The 20287-nt window shown below is 40.1% G+C and overlaps 1 protein-coding gene across 1 annotated transcript in view; it reads left to right on the top strand.

The window, feature by feature from the left end:
* The window catches only part of cfap20dc (CFAP20 domain containing), an 89548-nt gene extending 77926 nt beyond the window's left edge, over positions 1 to 11622 (top strand). The window contains exon 17 of the mRNA XM_057846943.1: positions 10876 to 11622. Coding sequence (XP_057702926.1) covers positions 10876 to 10991 — 116 coding nt within the window. The 3' untranslated portion in view covers positions 10992 to 11622. The remainder of the gene's footprint in view (positions 1 to 10875) is intronic.
* Positions 11623 to 20287: the final 8665 nt, after the last annotated feature.

The following is a 20287-nucleotide window of genomic DNA, read 5'->3' as shown; positions in this document are numbered from 1 at the left end:
TGGGGAATTTGTGGAAACCTTCATTTGCCCATTTGTTCTCTTTCCACAGCCTCTAAAGGCAAATTTCACCATGTTTCCATTCTTCAGTCAAGACTTAGTAGACTGATGTTGCATTCGAAGAAGGTGGGAAGTCGGAGTTTTCCAACCTCTGACCAGAAAAAATGTAATTGGAACGCCTTCTTGAACTGGGAGGCCCTATTCCCGAAGTTTGAAAAAAAATCAAGTACTCTGACTTCACAAGTTGTTCAATCTGACATCGCTCGACAAAATAGTGCTGCCCATAGAAAAGCAACCTGTCAATAGTAAAACTAAAGAAGGCAGTTTACAGTGTTTGCTAATCAGCCATTTTTTTTCCTCCACAATTTGATCGCTTATGAGAAGCCAAGTTTGCTGGAGGTCAAAATGTCTTTTGCTGCCCAAAATAAAAAACTTGTCGCGATCAGCCAGCCATCTTGTTTTTTACATTCGCTCGAAACCCTTTGAGGTCGCAGCTGGTACCATGAGCACGAATGGCTGCAGCAGTCCTCTCTAATGTGGTGGTATTACGCATCTAAAAAATATAGTCCTGCAGAAAAAAAAAAAAAATTAATTGTGGCAGTTTTGTTTGCCATTGTTTGGGCCGCATGGTTATTTGGAACAATGATCGGCATTTTAAATTAAGTTTGTTAAATCTTTTAATATCGTTTTTTATTGACATGCTAAGATGAGACCACTGACTCGTGCTAGCTTAGCCACGCCAGAGCCCCGAAGCTACCAAATAACATACAAACTGCACGGAATTTGTTGAAATCAACTCCACCGACTAAACCTGTATTAACTCGAATGTCAAAAATTCGGAACTTCTGCTTTAAGGTTGATTTATGCTTCTGTGTCATGGTGATGGTGGACCTACGCCGTGAATACAGACCCAATTAACGACCCTACGCAGTCTGACGTGCGCCTCCAAAAAATCCTGACTGCATGTCACGTCAACGCGTCGCGACGTGAACGTCAAAGGAGATTGGTCCGCTTAGAACGTTGTTTCCAGTTCAGCACAACAACACCACCATTTTCAAACATTCACAAACGTTTTCTGTGTCGCTTACACTTCAACAATTGTATTAGCAACATTTGTTGTTCAATATTGATTAGCTGCAGCTGTTCACCTTCCATCTCCGTTGTCATTGCTGTCTATGCCCAGAGGAAAATTTAAGGAATTCGACAACAGTCCCCCATAACCATACAAAGACAAAGCCATACCCCTCTAGTGGATAAGTGGTTAATTACAGAGCAACGCGTTCCCTTGAGAGAGAACTTCGAATGCTCATTAACGACGTAGGGTCTATGCCGTCACTCCGCCGTCACCGCAATGCAGAAGCATGATTCAGCCCTTACATGGACAGCCATTTTGTGACTTCAGTTATACCCATGCACAATCCAATGATACACTCGAGCAGAAGTGCGCGGGACAATGGGTATTATTGATGTCAGGAAGGAAGTGCAAGTAATCTGGGATTGTGATTGGGTAAAAAAGTACCGTATTTTTCGGACTATAAATTGCACCTGAGTATAAGTTGCACAGCCCAAAAAGGCGCAATGAAGAGGAAAAAAAAAACATAAGTCACACCGGAGTGTAAGTCACATTTTTGGGGGGAAATTTACTTGATAAAATCCAACACATAGAACAGACATGTCATCTTGAATGGCAATTTAAAATAAAAAATACAATGGAGAACAACATGCTGCATAAGTGTACAGTATAATAATGTTACATGATGCATGAAACGAAATGTGAACGTGACCAGTATGTTAACGTAATGTAGCTATTAAGATTTATTGAGATAACTATAGCATAAAGAACATGCTAATAAGTTTATCAAACCATCAGTGTCACTCCAAAATACCAAAATAACATGTGAAATGATATAATAATGTGTTAATAATTTCACACATAAGTCGCTGCAGAGTAAAAGTCGCTCCCCCAGCCAAACTATGAAAATAAAATGTGACTTAAAATAGTCCGAAAAATAAGGGTAGCCACTTCCTGGAAATACCATATTGGCACGAATATAAGACAGTGTTTTTTTGCATGGAAATAAGACAGAAAAAGTGGGAGTCGTCTTATATTCGGGGTCTAGACATTATACCCATTCACGACACTAGATGGCGCCGGATATCATTGAAGTAATGTTCTGTCGTGACAGATCTCAGCTACTCTCAAGTTTAACCAGTTTGCATTATTTTATTGCAATGTTTTTCCTTATTCACATTTGTTTCAAGACTACGGTTACAGTTAGACCTCACTTTGATGGTTGATGCAGTTATTGCAATTTTGTTGTTTTATCACAATAGATTGGTTTATTTACATTTCAAAAACCAGAAGCCATTCATTTATGAATGTGATTGCACTTTAGTTTACATATTTAAAAGTTCAGATATTAAGATTTGAATGAGGCAAAATTACATGCTTTTTCTCTCAAATATATTGTCATATTCATTTGTTTCAGATGTACTGTAATTATTTTCTGTATAAAAATTAATGTGGTGTGCAAAAAGTCTTTTTTCAAACTTGAGTCTTGAAAAAGAGGGGCTCGTCTTATAATCAGGGCCAATACGGTACTAGCTTTATTCATGTTTTTCTCCAACATTCTTATCCGAAAAACGAAATTCTGTGTTTTTTTTTTTTTTTTTTTTTTTTTTTAGATTTATTTCACAATCTGCTAGTATGTACATGATAAAGGTGTTATCTGTCACTTCGTATTGGTTTGAGACATTCACTGCTATCAAATGACTTTTTTGAAGTTTCAAGGAGAATCCTGCACCTCTCAGTAGGTATATTGACCCATCTTTTATGAGCGAATGGCTCCATTTGTCACAGGTTTCATTGGTGCTGTCTCCAAAATGCATGTTTCCACACCTTCCATAGATGTTCGATAGAAATTTACATCAGGGTTTAAAGAGATCCATTTCAGTATAGTTTTATAGTACATGTTTTGTTCTTAGATATTATTAGGTCTTTTTTTGTTTGTTTTTGCAGCATTATCTTGTCTCAAATGTCTTTGCTCAAGACTACATTTTGAAGTTCTTGGTCTGTTCTGATTTCTAGTTTCGGGCCATTCCTGGTTTGAGTTATGGTCTTTAGCACAACACTATCCTGCTTCAAGACCCATGACATGTGGCAGAAATCATGCTTGCTGACTCTGTGCAGCCCATTTCACTATAAAATACCTTGATAGTCTTGAGATGCACATGTAGTTTTCATGATTTTTCAAGAGACCTTGTGCCAGATGCAGACAGCATCCCCAGAACATAATATGAGCATTTCTTCTTGTTTCACAAAGGCAACATAGCCTTGCAAGCCAACCTGACTGGTGTTCTGTTTTTAGTTCATTTAGTTTTAATTGATCAAATGGACTGGAGAGGTTTTTGTTTTAACTTTCTTAATGATTTCATGTGATTTTTATGTATCATTTTATATGTCTTTTGGGATTTTTACGTCATCTAAAGCACTTTGAATTACCTTATGTTGAATGGTGCTTTACAACTAAAGTTGCTTTACCTTGCCTTCCACTTCGGTCCAATATCGACCAACAAACCACAGCACGCGTGTCGGGACTTCGTGATGCTGGATGAAAGAAGGCGACAGCCGATCTTTTTTACACTCCAGGGGGTTTTGGAAGGTGGTGTTGTGCATTCTTTTTTTTCCCCTCGTATATCCGATGAACAGTGCTTCTGTAGAGGGGCTCGATGGCAGTTTTTTCTGCTTGTACATTGTAAAGTCTTGTTCGAAGTGTGAGGAAACAGCAAACTTTGCACACCGAGTTAAGGGCAGACCTAGCTCTGCATATCTTTCAAATGATGGCTGTACTCTTTTCAAAGACAAATACACAACAATACACAATGCACTCTTAGATTTTTCCGCACAAAAACAGTAGTTTTCATGGCTGAATGCCATGACTGTTTGAGTACTACAAATTGACAACGATCGACAGAATGAGTCGCATTCCGTTTACGTCACAGTCATGCTTCTGTGATTGTTTCTTTCAGATTCAGTCTTTAGCGTCAATTTTGAAATCCAGCCCAAACCACAGAACACCAGACTGATTTGCCATGTATCTTGTTAATGGCGCAACTTAAGCTGGCTTGCCAGGCTAGTGGTGACAATGTACGTTTTTGGGTGTGTTTCATTTTTTCATCTGTAGAAATGATCCCAGAAGCTTTGATGGTTGTACACACACAGTTGAGCAAATTCCACTCTCGCTTTTTTTATATGATTAATTTTCAGCATTCGACCTTCTTTTTGCCTCCCGCAAAGTCCACTTTGGCTCAAACAAGAGCAAATGGTGCGATCTGACATGAGTACCTTGACCTTAGAGTTCACCTCTCATTGCTTTTGATGCTGTTGTAGAGTGTATTGTTATCTTTAATAATAAGAATCTCTTCAATTTGTTTTTCTCCCGTAGCCACATCCACGGAGGTTATAGCCTTTACTTTTAATATGCTTGTTGAAACTTTTCTTTCTAAACTCCTAAAGCAACTCACTCCTTCGCTACCTCCTGTCCAAGCATAGAGTGGTAAAAGTATGTCACCAAACAGCACATTGAGCACCTGACACCCTTCAAAGAGGCCATCTGACTGATTACAAGTTCAAGGGCACTTGTGATTCTAATCAGAGGACATACCCTTTCAGAACGTGCTAACATGGTTCAGTTATTTGTACTTTTAAAGTAGTTGATTTTTCTTTTAATAATTTGGTTAACGCTATTCAAAAGCATTGTCCATTTCTATACAGTTTAAAGGGCAGATGAAGAGTTTGTTGGATTTCTGTGTAATTTGTTGAATTTAAACTTTAGACGAGTTTGTCAAAACGATGATAGTGGTACCTCAACACGATCTTTTCGACATCCGACGTAAAATTGGACCCGCCATTTGTTTCTGCATCCGACGACATGCTCTAAATACGACCATCTACGACAGCACCACAGTTTCTTTGTTTACCGCAAGACGGACGCACGGCAGATTTTCTTGTGAGAGAAATCAATTTGAGTTCCAACATTGTTAGTGCAGGTGGTGGAAAAAAAGGAAAAAGGTGATGCTTACCTTTGACATTAAGATGGATATAATAGAAAAATATGAGCGTGGGGTGCGTCCGTAACATGGCTCAACAATACAGCCGTAGATGGTCTATGATCTTGGCGGTCCTCCTCCGTTCGCCAGTCTTTATAAGTTAAAGTAGCAATTATTATTGTGGTAACGTCACCAGCTTCATCAGGTTTCTAATCATTTATTCCATCAACTTGTGCAACACAACACGCCTAGTGTCCTCCACAGCAAATAAAGAAAGTGAAAGTAAAAAGGTTCACTCTATCGAGTCTGCCACGCGATGCGTTCAGGTACACAACGCAAACACATTTGCCACATTAGAACCCGGTTTGTTTCATTATTACAGGTATTATGATTACTAATATTATTATTTCGATTTTTAGTCATAATTTATTTGTTTCTCTGATATTTGCAATAATAACATCGGTATTTATTAAGAATTTAGTGTAGGTTTTCGGGCTGTGGAACAAATTAATGGAATTATAATGTCTTCTTATGGGAAAATCCTGCTCGATATACGACCATTTTGACTTACAAACAAGGTCCTGGAACGAATTAACTTCGTATGTAGAGGAACCACTATACAGTGGGGCAAATAAGTATTTAGTCAACCACTAATTGCGGAAGTTCTCCCACTTGAAAATATTAGCGAGGCCTGTAATTGTCCACATGGGTACCCTCAACCATGAGAGACAGAATGTGGGGAAGAAAAGAAACAGAAAATCACATTGTTTGATTTTTAAAGAATTTATTTGCGAATCATGGTGGAAAATAAGTATTTGGTCAATACCAAAAGTTCATCTCAATACTTTGTTATGTACCCTTTGATGGCAATAACGGAGGCCAAACTTATTCTGTAACTCTTTACAAGCTTTTCACACATTGTTTCTGGTATTTTGGCCCATTCCTCCATGCAGATCTCCTCTAGAGCAGTGATGTTTTGGGGCTGTCGTTGGGCAACACGGACTTTCAACTCCCTTGACAGATTTTCTGTGGGGTTGAGATCTGGAGACTGGCTAGGCCACTCCAGGACCTTGAAATGCTTCTTACGAAGCCACTCCTTTGTTGCCCTGGCAGCGTGTTTGGGATCATTGTCATGCTGACAGACCCAGCCACGTCTCATCTTATGGCCCCATTCATTCTTTCCTTTACACAGATCAGTCGTCCTGGTCCCTTTGCAGAAAAACAGCCCCAAAGCATGATGTTTCCACCACCATGCTTCACAGTGGGTATGGTGTTCTTCGGATGCAATTCAGTATTCTTCCTCTTCCAAACACGAGAACCTGTGTTTCTACCAAAAAGTTCATCTGACCATGACACATTCTCCCAGTCCTCTTCTGGATCATCCGAATGCTCTATAGCGAACCGCAGACGGGCCTGGAGGTGTACTGGCTTCAGCAGGTGGACATGTCTGGCAGTGCAGGATTTCAGTCCCTGGCGGCGCATTGTGTTACTGATAGTAGCCTTTGTTACTGTGGTCCCAGCTCTCTGTAGGTCATTCACTTGGTCCCCCCGTGTGGTTCTGGGATTTTTGCTCACCGTTCTTGTGATCATTTTGACACCACGAGGTGAGATCTTGCATTGAGCCCCAGATCGAGGGGGATTATCAGTGGTCTTGTATGTCTTCCATTTTCTAATAATTGCTCCCACAGTTGATTTCTTTACACCAAGCGTTTTACCTATTGCAGATTCAGTCTTCCCAGCCTGGTGCAGGTCTACAATTTGTCTCTGATTTCCATCGACAGTTCTTTGGTCTTGGCCATAGTGGAGCTTGGAGTATGACTGACTGAGGTTGTGGACAGGTGTTTTTTATACCGATAATGGGTTAAAACAGGTGCCATTAATACAGGTGACGGGTGGAGCCTCGTTAGACCTCGTTAGAAGAGGTTAAACCTCTTTGACAGCCAGAAATCTTGCTTGTTTGTAGGTGACCAAATACTTATTTTCCACACTAATTTGGAAATAAATTCTTTAAAAAGTCAAAGAATTTGATTTTCTGGGGGCGGGGTTTCCACATTCTGTCTCTCATGGTTGAGGTTGAGAGAAAAATATGAGCCTGGTGTGCGCATCGGTAAACTGGCTGTACAATACGGCCGTAGAATGTCTACGCTCGACGGTCCTACTCCAGCCTCCTTCGCCAGTCTTTTTAAGTTAAGGTGACAATTATTATTGTGGTAACATCACCAAAGAAATCGCTAGCTTCGTCAGGTTTTTAATTATTTATTCCATCAACTTGTGCAACACAACACGCCTACTGTCCACCGCAGCTGAACATGAAAAGTGAATATAAAAAGTCCTATCTCTCGCTGTCAAGTCATTCACGTGATGCATTCAGATACACCACGCAAAACACATTTGTCACATTAGAACCCGATTCGTTACTTTACTACAGGTATTATTATTACTATTATTGTCATTTCTATTATTATTTTATTATTCTGATTTTAATACGTTATTTATTTGTTTTGCTCTTTTTAATTGATATTTGAAATGATAACATCAGTAGTTATTAAGAATTTAGTGTAGGTTTTCGGGCTGTGGCACGAATTAGTGGAATTATAATATATTCTTCAGGGAAAATCCTGCTCGACATACGACCATTTCGACTTACAAACAAGGTCCTGGAACGAATTAACTTCTTATGTAGAGGTAAGCAGTGTGTAACAAAAATAATTACCGTATTGGCCCGAATATAAGACGGCCCTGATTGTAAGACGACCCCCTCTTTTTCAAGACTCAAGTTTGAAGAAAGATTTTTTTGAACACCAAATTAATTTTTATACAGGAAAATAATTACAGTACATCCGAAACAAATGATTATAACAATACATTTGAGAGAAAAAGCATGTTATTTTGCCTCATTCAAATCTTAATATCTGAACATTTAAATATGTAAACTAAAGTGCAAACACATTCGTAAGTGAATGGCTTCAGGTTTTTGAAATGTAAATAAACTCGGGCTGTCAAAATTAACGCGTTAACGGGCGGTAATTCATTTTTTTAATTAATCACGTTAAAATATTTAACGCAATTACCGCATGCGCGAAACAACTCACTCAAGCATTGCTGCGAACAGACTACAATGGCGCCATTTGAAGTATATTGAGAGCTAAGGGCAGAGTCAAGCAAGTGGAGTGGATGCAGGTGTTACCGGCACCCGCCAAGGGGGCCGCTGTTATTTTCAATGTGACCGGCATTGTCAGATTGAGCAGTGAGGAAGAAAGTGGTCGAGCAAGAGAGTAAAGAAAGTGTGCAGTTAACGCAGGCCCGAGTGCTGCGTTCCCCACATGCTTTGGTTTTGTTAATAAAAGTATTCACAAAAAGCCAACATCCGCCTATCGGTGTTTATATGTTCGCCGCCGCCTTCCTTAGGAGGTAATCGGACGAACCGAGCCATCTGACGACAATGAGCCAACATGATTCTCCGGTCCAATAAGGTCCATAGCACTACCAATTTCCTAGCAGGATGAATTGGTAACGCAGACATTTATTAGAGCCACGCTACTCCACAATTATTTAACTATTGTGGCAAGCAACATAACTACAGATGATCTTTTACTTAACACCATGTATTGTACATGTACAACATAACTACAGATGATCTTTTACTTAACACCATGTATTGTACTCAACGCAGAGAAGATATATCCTTTGCAGCAACCACTGTGACTCATGGTTGCTCAAATTCCCATCATGCATTTGGGCAGTTAAGAACATTTAAATCGCTACAGTATCATTTAGTGAAAGCACAACAAAAATAATATTCCTATCTCTCAAAAATAAAATAATGTTCACAAAAAGAAAAGCGCTCAATGCAAAGAGATCTGGCATTCCCAATCAAAATAGCTATGCAAAATAATACGCTATTCAAACATAAGTTTAGCTCAAAAAATACACTAGATGGCAATATTTAGTCACAATGTACAAACTATCAAAATTACTATAACTTGTACTCACATTTATCTTTTATGAGTTAAAAGTCTTTCTATCCGTGGATCCCTTTCACAGAAAGAATGTTAATGTTAATGCCGTCTTGTGCATTTATTGTTATAATAAACAAACACAGTACTTATGTACAGTATGTTGAATGTATATATCCGTCTTTCCATTCCAACAATACTTTACAGAAAAATATGGCATATTTTAGAGATGGTTTGAATTGCGATTAATTACGATTAATTAGTTTTTAAGCTGTAATTAACTCGATTTAAAATTTTAATCGTTTGACAGCCCTAAAATAAACCAATATATTGTGATAAAACAACAAAATTGCAATAACTGCATTAACCATCAAAGTGAAGTCTAGCTTTAACTGTAGTCTTGAAACAAATCTTAATGAGGAAAAACATTGCAATAAAATAATGCAAACTGGTTAAACTTGAGAGTAGCTGAGATCTGTCATGACAGAACATCACTTCAATGATATCCGGCGCCATCTAGTGTCGTGAATGGGTATAACATCTAGACCGCGAATATAAGATGGCCCCCGCTTTTTTCAGTCTAATTTCAATGCAAAAAACACCGTCTTATAGTCGGGCCAATACGGTATGTAATGAATTAGTCGGGCCAATACGGTATGTAATGAATCATGTTCGAATGTGGCGGTTGTGTTTCGCTTTCTGTTTCTGAACGCACCGTGTGAGTGACACAAAATGAGAGAGGTGCAGAAGAGTTTTTACTTTCTTTTTTTATGTTGTTGTTGGTGTCAGACTGCAGCCGTATTGTGTTGCATAAGTTCTGAAATAGATTAAAATTAAAAAGTTGAAGAAGCCAGCGACTTTCTTGCCGATGTTACAACAATAATAATTGTCACCTTGACTTATAAATACTGGCGAATGGAAGTCGGAAGAGGACCATCAACATCGTAGACATATTCCGGCCTTACTGTCGAGCTAGTTCACTGACGCACACGCGACGCTCATATTTTTCTACCATTTCCATCTTAATCTTAATGGTAAGCGGCACCTTTTTCCTTTTTTCACCAACGGCACTAATATTCTTGATGTTGATTTTTCTCACAAGAAAATCCGCCGTCTTGTGGGAAAACAAACTGCGACTGTTATAAATCGTCGTATTTCGAGCATGTTGTCATATGTCGAGACAAATGACAAATCAAATTTTATGTCGGATGTCGAAAGGATCGGACGTCGAGGTACCACTGTATTGTTTTGACCAGTATGTTTTAGAATTTCATTTACAGGAGTTGCAACAGTTTTGTCGATAGGCTCATTTATTTTCTCTACAAATAAATTATTCTTGGTAATTGTTTTTTGCGTTGATGTTGAAATGTTTTGCCACAGCTTTACAAACACCATGTTTATCGCACTTCACTGTTGTATCCATTGTTGTACACCACCTGTTTTTCTTTTCCCAAAGGAAAAAGGATGGAGACGTCTGTTTCATTAGTTCAGTTGGGGGAACCACACTTAAAAATACATTAGAAGTGAGTAAAGGTGTTAGTTGAGGGTTAGGGTTAGGGTTTGGGTTAGATGTATGGAAACAGTATTAAAGATTTTACTGATGATTTTCAGTGAAAAAAACATCCACAAAAATCCATTTTATAGTAGATGGTTAGTGAAGCAGTATGCCATTTTCATGTGTTTTTTTAACTTAAAAAAAAACTTTTTTCCTGTGTGAGGAAATGTGTTTTGAATTTTATTATATCGTGCAGATATGACTAATGTTGCGCATAGTGGGCATCTTTTACTATACTGTGAGCATGCTGGTTTTATTCATTACTTTGAGAATGGCATAAAAAAAAACTTGCCGAGTGATGTTCTTGCTTCACTACAGGAGGGAAGGAGTCTGAAAATGAAGAGATGGAAGACGAGTATTTAAATCTGCTCTATGATCCTTGCCTCAACTGCTATTTTGATCCAGAGACGGGGAAATACTATGAACTAGCTTGACAGCTTGAAAAGCTTGAAAGGTTGCAAGATTCTAAGTCAATAAATCAGAGGACATTGACAGTGAATGAATGGTAGCAGGATTGTATTATTGATCAGCAATAAAGATCCTGCAGGGAGGAGGTTTTCATGTTGCTGTTTTTTGTGATGCTAACTAATGACATCACCCGTGGTCTTGTTAACATGTAAAAGAGAGGAAGACTCATGTTTGTTTTTTCACTTTTTTTAAAGCTGTCGCTTATTTTATTAGCACATCTGCTGGTTAAAGCTCTATTACCAAAATCTTGGCTAACGGATAAATGGTAAACTATTTGTAAGAACATGCCGGAAAGTTTTTTTCTTTTCTCAATTCAAACTGATTTGGATTCATATTTGATTCTGCTGCTTTTATTCATCATTTGTGCTGTATATACAATATATATTAGGTGAATTTCAAATTAATTGCAATGTAGCTGTGCTGAATACAAATACCACAAAAAATACTTAACATAATAAAAAGACTTAACAAATGCATTAGAAATGTTATAATACAATTTTTGTTCACTCTAAAGTATCCTCTGTATTAATTATAATGCCAACTAATAAAATGTGGAAAAACTTGCATGGGTGATATTTTTTTTCTGAAATAAAGCAAAAAAGTCAGCAGTTAGCATTTCTGTCCAACACTTTTAATGATCAAATCTCTCTCTTTAGTAGATTTTTGATGCACTCAGCCACACACACACATAAATTTACACATGGATCTTAGCTCAGTGAGGACCAGTGTTGTGCATGAAGGCGTCCATTGAACAATTGTTCATGAACACGTTGGTATTTTGGGCGAATGTGAATTGAACGCATCATATTTGTCTTATGAAGGTAACTGTGAACGCACTCATTCTAGCTGTTGTGAGCGCCGTTCATAACCTCATTCATGGGTTCAAAATTAGAGCCTTTCTGACAAAACTGCAGATAAAGCTATAGGCTAAAAAACGCTATCAAAAATGCACTTTAATAATGGAAACCTATCCAACCTGGCAACCCGGGCTGCCTGCCACGGCTGTGTTGTTTGAGCAAACATGGCAGCTTTGGCTGTAGAAGCTTTTATGGCAGCGAATAAGCATATTTTTACATTCAGCTGGACTCTCAATATTATCCAATATTGCTAAATATACAAGGTACAGCATAAACATACATGTGCAATATGAATACGGCGTAAATAAATGTTTAACGGCATGGAAAAGACGTTAACGGTGAGAGAGGGGTGTGTAGTCGAGTTGAGCCCAGCCACGTGGTAGGTTGTGTGTGAGGAGAACTTTCCTTTGTGTGCCACCATGACAAAACGTAAGTATGTATTCCTTTTTTTCCTGTCCTCTTGAGCTGCTTAGACACGTAGAATATGAATTGAGTGTCCTTATGGTCTGAACCGTTTTAATGTATCACATGGGAGTTTTTTATACTCCCATTGTGAATGTTGATTTTATAAAATTTTTTAGTTTACTCGATGATTTTCGCAGCTGTTTGAAACGTTACACACATGCGCAGAACCCCAAAGTTTTAATTTCTTTGGGTTGCAAAATCTGCCACAATACCAGCCCCCACCAACATTTAAGCGAGTTTTACGAATAGGTCAGTACCGACGCGGATTTAAAATTGAAGATGAATCAGACACAGTTTCAGTATTAAAAGTGGATAAAATAATTGCTGTCTGTGGTTCTAAATCAACTCTGTCAATTATAGCTTGCAGGAATAGCGTACCGCACAAATGCTATTTTTAGACTGTGGCATCACCATCGCAAACCGGAAGTGAGTAAACATAGACACGCCCTCACATACAACTCATGTTGTTACTGTCACGTGGTGCGTGGGCAGGCAGGGGGTGTGTGGACCCAAATGCAGGGAAAGTGAGGCGAGGCAGGTAGATGGTGCAAAAACGTTTTAATCAATGCCAACAAAAAACAAAGTATCAACAAAACGACCGGGGAATCCAAAAAGTCTTAACACTGAGGCAAACAAGTATCACTAACAAAAGACTGCTTTTCAAAAACTTACACGGAACACAAGGGCTTGGAAGATCTTGGCTTTGACACGGACGTAGACGCTGACATTGACAATGACGCAACAAGGGGTGACAAGAAACTGGGTCATTATATACACACACGCAGACAAGGGGTAACGAGACGAGGAACAGCTGGGTAACACAGGTGGATGCAGATTGCAGGATACGCTGGGAGAACACACACAGGTGAAATCAATGGGTAATCACAGAGACAAGTCACACTGGGAAAAACCCAACACAAAACCTAACAGTACCCCCCCCTCAAGGGACGGATCCCAGACGTCCCCTGGAAAGACAAAGTCCCAAACATGGCGGGCAGAAAGGGGCCGGAGGAGGGAGCAACAACAGCCCATCAAAGCTTGTCAGGCGGGCGTCCTGGTCGCCAGACATGGTCCGACCGCGCGGGTCGATCAGGAGGGCGCCCGGGGCGCCAGACGTTGGGCGACCGCACGGGCTGGTCAGGCGGGCGTCCCAGACGAGGCAGTGCTCGTTCGTCCATGCCGCCAAGCCGTGGCAGGAAACTGGGAGCAGCATCGTCGGGGCGAGGGTCAGGAACTTAGGAGTCTGCCGGCGGGACAGCAGCAGTGTCGTCTGCTGGCGGGACAGCAGCTTGGTCGCAGGAATCTGCCGGCGGGACAGCAGCTTGGTCGCAGGAATCTGCCGGCGGGACAGCAGCTTGGTCGCAGGAATCTGCCGGCGGCACAGCAGCTTGGTCGCAGGAATCTGCCGGCGGGACAGCAGCTTGGTCGCAGGAATCTGCCGGCGGGACAGCAGCTTGGTCGCAGGAGTCTGCTGGCGGGACAGCAGCTTGGTCGCAGGAGTCTGCTGGCGGGACAGCAGCTTGGTCGCAGGAGTCTGCTGGCGGGACAGCAGCTTGGTCGCAGGAGTCTGCTGGTGCAGTCGGCGCGGGAGGCACTTGACTGCGTGGAGTCGGCGCGGGAGGCACTTGACTGCGTGGAGTCGGCGCGGGAGGCACTTGACTGCGTGGAGTCGGCACGGGAGGCACTGGACTGCGTGGAGTCGGCGCGGGCGGCACTTGACTGCGTGGAGTCGGCGCGGGCGGCACTTGACTGCGTGGAGTCGGCGCGGGAGGCACTTGACTGCGTGGAGTCGGCGCGGGAGGCACTTGACTGCGTGGAGCCGGCGCGGGAGGCACTTGACTGCGTGGAGCCGGCACAGTAGCCTCGGGAAGCCGAGCCGTCAAGACGAGCCCACGACGTCGGCGTGGACGAGCACGCCAGGGCTTTTTGAAACTGTTCATGGACAGACTGGGTGGCATGGAATGAGGGAGGCCTGAAAAAATCCGAGAGGGTGAAAAAAAAAAGGGCATGAACTCAAAATCTGGGTCGGGATCGCTGTCGGAAAGAAGGTTAATTAAGTCAGGGCCTTCTTCACATTCAGAGAAATCCGAATCCAAAAACAGGTGAGGAGCAAGGCTGGGGGGTCGGAAGTTTCCCGCTGGGTCCATATTGGGTTGCGTCATTCTGTCATGTGGTGCATGGGCAGGCAGGGGGTGTGTGGACCCAAATGCAGGGAAAGTGAGGCGAGGCAGGTAGATGGTGCAAAAACGTTTTAATCAATGCCAACAAAAAACAAAGTATCAACAAAACGACCGGGGAATCCAAAAAGTCTTAACACTGAGGCAAACAAAAGTATCACTAGCAAAAGACTGCTTTTCAAAAACTTACACGGAACACGAGGGCTTGGCAGATCTTGGCTTTGACACGGACGTAGACGCTGACATTGACAATGACGCAACAAGGGGTGACAAGAAACTGGGTCATTATATACACACACGCAGACAAGGGGTAACGAGACGAGGAACAGCTGGGTAACACAGGTGGATGCAGATTGCAGGATACGCTGGGAGAACACACACAGGTGAAATCAATGGGTAATCACAGAGACAAGTCACACTAGGAAAAACCCAACACAAAACCTAACAGTTACTGCTTCTTTTCTACCTGTAATCTTTCAAAAAAGAACATGCCGAGTAAACACTACTGCTATGGAACTTGTAGAAATGACTCTATAGACATGTGAAGGATGTTATCTTTATACGTTTCCCGAAGCCAAAAAAGAAGAAAAAATGTGACAAGGTGAAGCCATTCACCTTCATATACTGTAAACATTTTGTTAAGAGCCATGGTCCTGGTTTTGATATTTTTACTTATTTTTTAGCGTGGTGTTTTGCCATGCTGGTTCTGTCTGACAATGAATGACGTGAAAAAAATTAAAATGGTATCTGACTGCCACTGTTGTTACCTTTTCTGTTGTAAAAAAAAAAAAAAAATCAACTTTAGTAAGGGAGAAGTCTAAATAAATTATAGAATTAAGATTAGTTATTAATCAAAAAATTAAAAGTGTCCATTGGCTGTCAAAGATCGCTACACAAAAATAGTAGGGGTGTCAGACGATTAAAAATTTTAATCGAGTTAATTACAGCTTAAAAATTAATTCATCGTAATTAATCGCAGTTAATCGCAATTCAAACCATCTATAAAATATGCCATATTTTTCTGTAAATTATTGTTGGAATGGGAAGATAAGACACAAAATGGATATATACATTCAACATACAGTACATAAGTACTGTATTTCTTTATTATAACAATACATCAACAAGATGGCATTACCATTATTAACATTCTGTTAAAGCGATCCATGGATAGAAAGACTTGTAGTTCTTAAAAGATACATTTTAGTACAAGTTATAGAAATTGTATATTAAAACCCCTCTTCATGTTTTCGTTTTAATAAAATTTGTAAAATTTTCAATCAAAAAATAAACTAGTAGCCCGCCATTGTTGATGTCAATAATTACTTACACAATGCTCACGGGTGCTGAAGCCTATAAAATCAGTCGCACCCAAGCGCCAGCAGAGGGCGGCAAAACTCCGAAAACACAACAAGTGCAGCTTTCTTTCACTGTGCTGTCATTTAAATGTGTTTGAGCAGGGTATTTGTGCGTTAATTGCGTCAAATATTTTAACGGGATTAATTTTTAAAAATTAATTACCGCTCGTTAACGCGATAATTTTGACAGCCCTAAAAAATAGCAATGTAAATTACCCCCAAGATTGGCAGGGACTTAAGACAACTAGAGGATATATACAGTGTATCACAAAAGTGAGTACACCCCTAGCATTTCTGCAGATATTTAAGCATAGCTTTTTGTGGGACAACACTGACAAAATGACACTTTGACACAATGAAAGTAGTCTGTGTGAAGCTTATATAACAGAGTTAATTTATTTTCCCCTCAAAGTAACTCAAAATATAGCCATTAAAATCTAAACCCCTGGCAACAAAAGTACACCGCACGGGAACTATGTACATCCCTAAATGTCCAAATTGAGTACTGCTTGTCATTTTCCCTCCAAAATGTCATGTGACTCATTGCAGGAGTGCTGTCCGCATTGCTGCAGAAATTGATGAGGTAGCGGGTCAGCCTGTTAGTGCTCAGACCATACGCCGCACTCTACATCAAACTGGTGTGCATGGCTGCCATGTAGGGCGTGTGTGCCATGCGAGCAAAAGTGACGTGTTATGTGCCACTTATTATTATTATTGGGGAGAAGAAAGACCAGAACGATAAAAGTTCTTTTTTTTTTTTTTTTTTTTTTTTTTTGTAAGCATGAACTTACCGTATTTTTCAGACTATACGTCGCACCGCAGTATAAGTCGCATTTGGGATTTTTTGATGGAATAACAATAACAGAATAACAGACATGGCATATTGAAAGGCAATTTAAAATACAATAAAGAACAACAGGCTGAATAGGTGTATGGTATGCTAACATTACATGACGCTAGAAGTTAGATCGGGCCGTTCAGGTTAAATCCAGCCCGACCCGACTGGCCTGCGGGTATTAAAGCCCGACGCGGCCCAAGCCCGTTCAATTACCTTGATTTGCTTGCCCAAGCCCAAAAAAACCTGAATTTTTTTTGTTTTATTTGTAGGCACGAGCCCGAAAAAAAAACAAAATTTTATGTTTTATTTGTGAGGACTCAGGAGGAGGAGGAAATGCGGGGATGCGATGCGTGGTTGCGTTTTGTATGATCACGTTTGTGATGATGCCGGTGCATATATGCATAATGATAACAAATTAATTTATATCTTTTCTTTTTGCGTGTCTGTTCAAACAGGTGGAACATGGATTTGACATTTTAATCTGCTCCAGTTGGCAGATAAAAGTTTTCTCAATGTTTAAAAAGTCTACATATTTTTATGATCATTATAAATACATTTACACAACGAAATAACGCTGGAAAAGTTTGTCAAATATATTTCTCGTATGAGACCAAAACACCACATTCATTTACATTCAGCCAAGCCGACACAGTTTTCCATATACCACCTTCAACAATCAATTTGAATCCTTTCCGTTTCCCACTCCTACCGCAGTTGTTTGCTTTCCAATTCCCCCGTCTTTAGTTTGTTTTTCACTACTATAGCTGCTCCATATCGAAAAGGAAATACCAGGATGCTCGCGGAGGGGAAGATTGAAAAGAGCGAGGCCACTGCGTTCACGTGTGCAGGCATGCACAGGGCCTTCTCTGTTTTATCCACATTATTTTATTTAACATTCATACATCGTTTTAGTATAAATATATAAATGTACAGTATATATTTTTTTTTTCTTAAAAGTTAGTGAGAGAGAAGTCGGCCCGACCCGACCGTAAATAATCACACATAAGTCGCTCCAGAGTATAAGATGCACCCTCTGCCGAACTATGAAAAAAAACAGCGATTTATAGTCCGAAAAATACGGTAAGTTCAAAATTTTGAATGATGAACAATGTTTTGACATTTCCCTTTCCCAACACATGATGAGGACTCTAAATCATCCGTTGGTGTGAATGTAGGTTTGAATCCTTATTTGTCTGTGCGATTAACTGTTAAACTGGTGTATGTTGCATTTCCCCCACATTGGATAGGCTCCACCTCACTTGTGACCATTATGAGGGGAAGTGCTATGATAAATGGATGGATTAGTATGACAAGCTGGAGTCTATTTTCATGTCCATATCATTCAGTGCACACAAGCACATGGAGAAAACGCAAACCACACTCAACAAGGTTAGAGCTAAGATTTGCTTAACCAGCCACCACTGTACTGTACACAGAAATAAACTCATCGCAGTGAGCACTTCTTATTTTTACTAATTTTACAAACTTTAATTGCAAGATCCCAATACACTTAATTACTAAAATACAACAGAAAAACTGGATCAGATATTTGAAGCCAGAATCTCGTAACTATGAGGCAGACTTGCCAACCGTTGGTTCACTGTGCTGGATATTTACATATTGCAATACAACAACACACTGTTATTCATCTCTTGTGTTTCATCCCATTAAACTTTGTTCAGGTCACTAAGAAGGCAGTAAGTTTTGCTACTGTTTTCTGGGTAAAGATACATTTTGGTCTCATTTGTGCTTAGATGTGAGGTTTATAATCTGTGGGGGGGTTCGTGTGGATCTAAAGGGGTTGTATTTTGTGGCGTGTTTACCAGCTCGAACTGTGTCTCATCACAAGCAGTTTGTCTGAGCGGTAAGCGACATAATGAGAGCAGCCGGAGCCAAGCAAAATACTCATTTGTTTGTGTACAGCACGTCTGTCTGACGAGATGAACTTGATGCTGCCTCCAGTTTAGTCTTAACTAGAGTCAAATCGCCGAAATGGCCGCTAGCCGGAAGTGGCCTTCCGTCGATAAACAAACAAACATGGCGTCCAAGCAAAAGCCCCACTTCAAGTAATGAAACATTTGCTTTCTTCAGCTCTGTGTCCCAGATTGGATAAGGGTCTCTTGCCCTGAGCTTGGACCCATTCCCTGTTTTTGCATGTAGTCATAAGAACTTATCACATTTACAGTTTTATGTACAATAAAAAACTATGATCGAACCTTTGTAACAATGTGACCTCATGTTGCCTCATGGTTCTGAAGTTCTGGCTACTAGTTTTAAAGATAAATAATGACAACTGAATGAACAAAATGTGTTGAAATAATAAGTAGGATTTGTGGTCATGTAAAATTCGCTTGAAGGCTTTCCTGCTGGGCCAGATAGCATCTGTTGTGTAAGCACTCCGGAAATTATCTTTCTCTGTTTGAGACGTAATTGTAAATTTCTCCATGACCATGTTCAAGAGGATTGTACAAATATTTCCCACACTGAAATGAATGAAAATTCTGTTAATTTGTTTCAGCATTACCAAATGGTTTTTGTCAGAATATGTATTTGAATGCGGGTAAAAAGTACCAAAAGCTCCTTTCACATACGCCGAAACGCCGTTAAAATCCTGGGATTTAAACTATTACTTGTGGTGACCCTTCATTATATAACATAATTCACCCACGGAACTTGTGTGGGAGATGTTGTATATTTGGCCGAGCACTTTTCCGGCTACGTTACAGTCACGTGACAGACACGAGACAAGAGAGTTTCTAGCAAGTCACAACAGACGCATGAGCCGCCGAACACAGCAACAAGACTCTATCCAACGTCATTCGCTTCATACTTTACTTACTATTAATTTATTAGTGATGTCCCGATGCGATCACGTGTTTAGAAATCGGGCCTATCGCACCATTTTTCAGGGGATCAGAATCGGGTGAAAAGGATCAGGTTTTAGGTAAAAATATATATACTTATATATGACGGAAAACACTCAGGTGACTTGAAGTTCTGCTCTGAAACCCCCAATTTGACCAAATTTCAAAATTGTTCTATATGCATGTTTGATACATCATTGGAAAGCTTAAAATCTCTATTTCTTGGGAAGAAAAATTTTGAACAGGGGGGCATTTAATTTTTTTTTTTTTTTTAAACAGCAAAACCCACAAGAGGCGAGAGCACACGAGAGCAGAATTAAAGACTCCATGATTTTAACAAGATATTATCGTGCACTTCCCTTATTTCGTTCAATAAACTCCATGTAGCATGTATCATCGAGTGTCAAGACACAGATGTGAATGGCCACAACCGGATTTTTGGGGGGATTTTATGGGTGGAACATGGTAATTATAACAAGGAGTGGTCGAGATGGTCTTTTGCATATATTTACCCTTTTAAACATTTTTTTCCGATTTTTCTTTGTTTGGATCGATTACATCTAACATATTGGGGAAAATGCGACAGTAGCAAAAAAAATACAAATAATTGATAGTTATGAGGTTAATATCCGTGACTTTTTTACAGACACCATTTTTTTCATTGTGACGTAATTTGTTTAAAAGTTTAAAATATGCGAGTAAA

The sequence above is a fragment of the Corythoichthys intestinalis genome, chromosome 9, assembly GCF_030265065.1.
Source record: "Corythoichthys intestinalis isolate RoL2023-P3 chromosome 9, ASM3026506v1, whole genome shotgun sequence".
Taxonomy (NCBI): domain Eukaryota; kingdom Metazoa; phylum Chordata; class Actinopteri; order Syngnathiformes; family Syngnathidae; genus Corythoichthys; species Corythoichthys intestinalis.
This window is presented reverse-complemented; position numbering and strand designations above follow the sequence as displayed.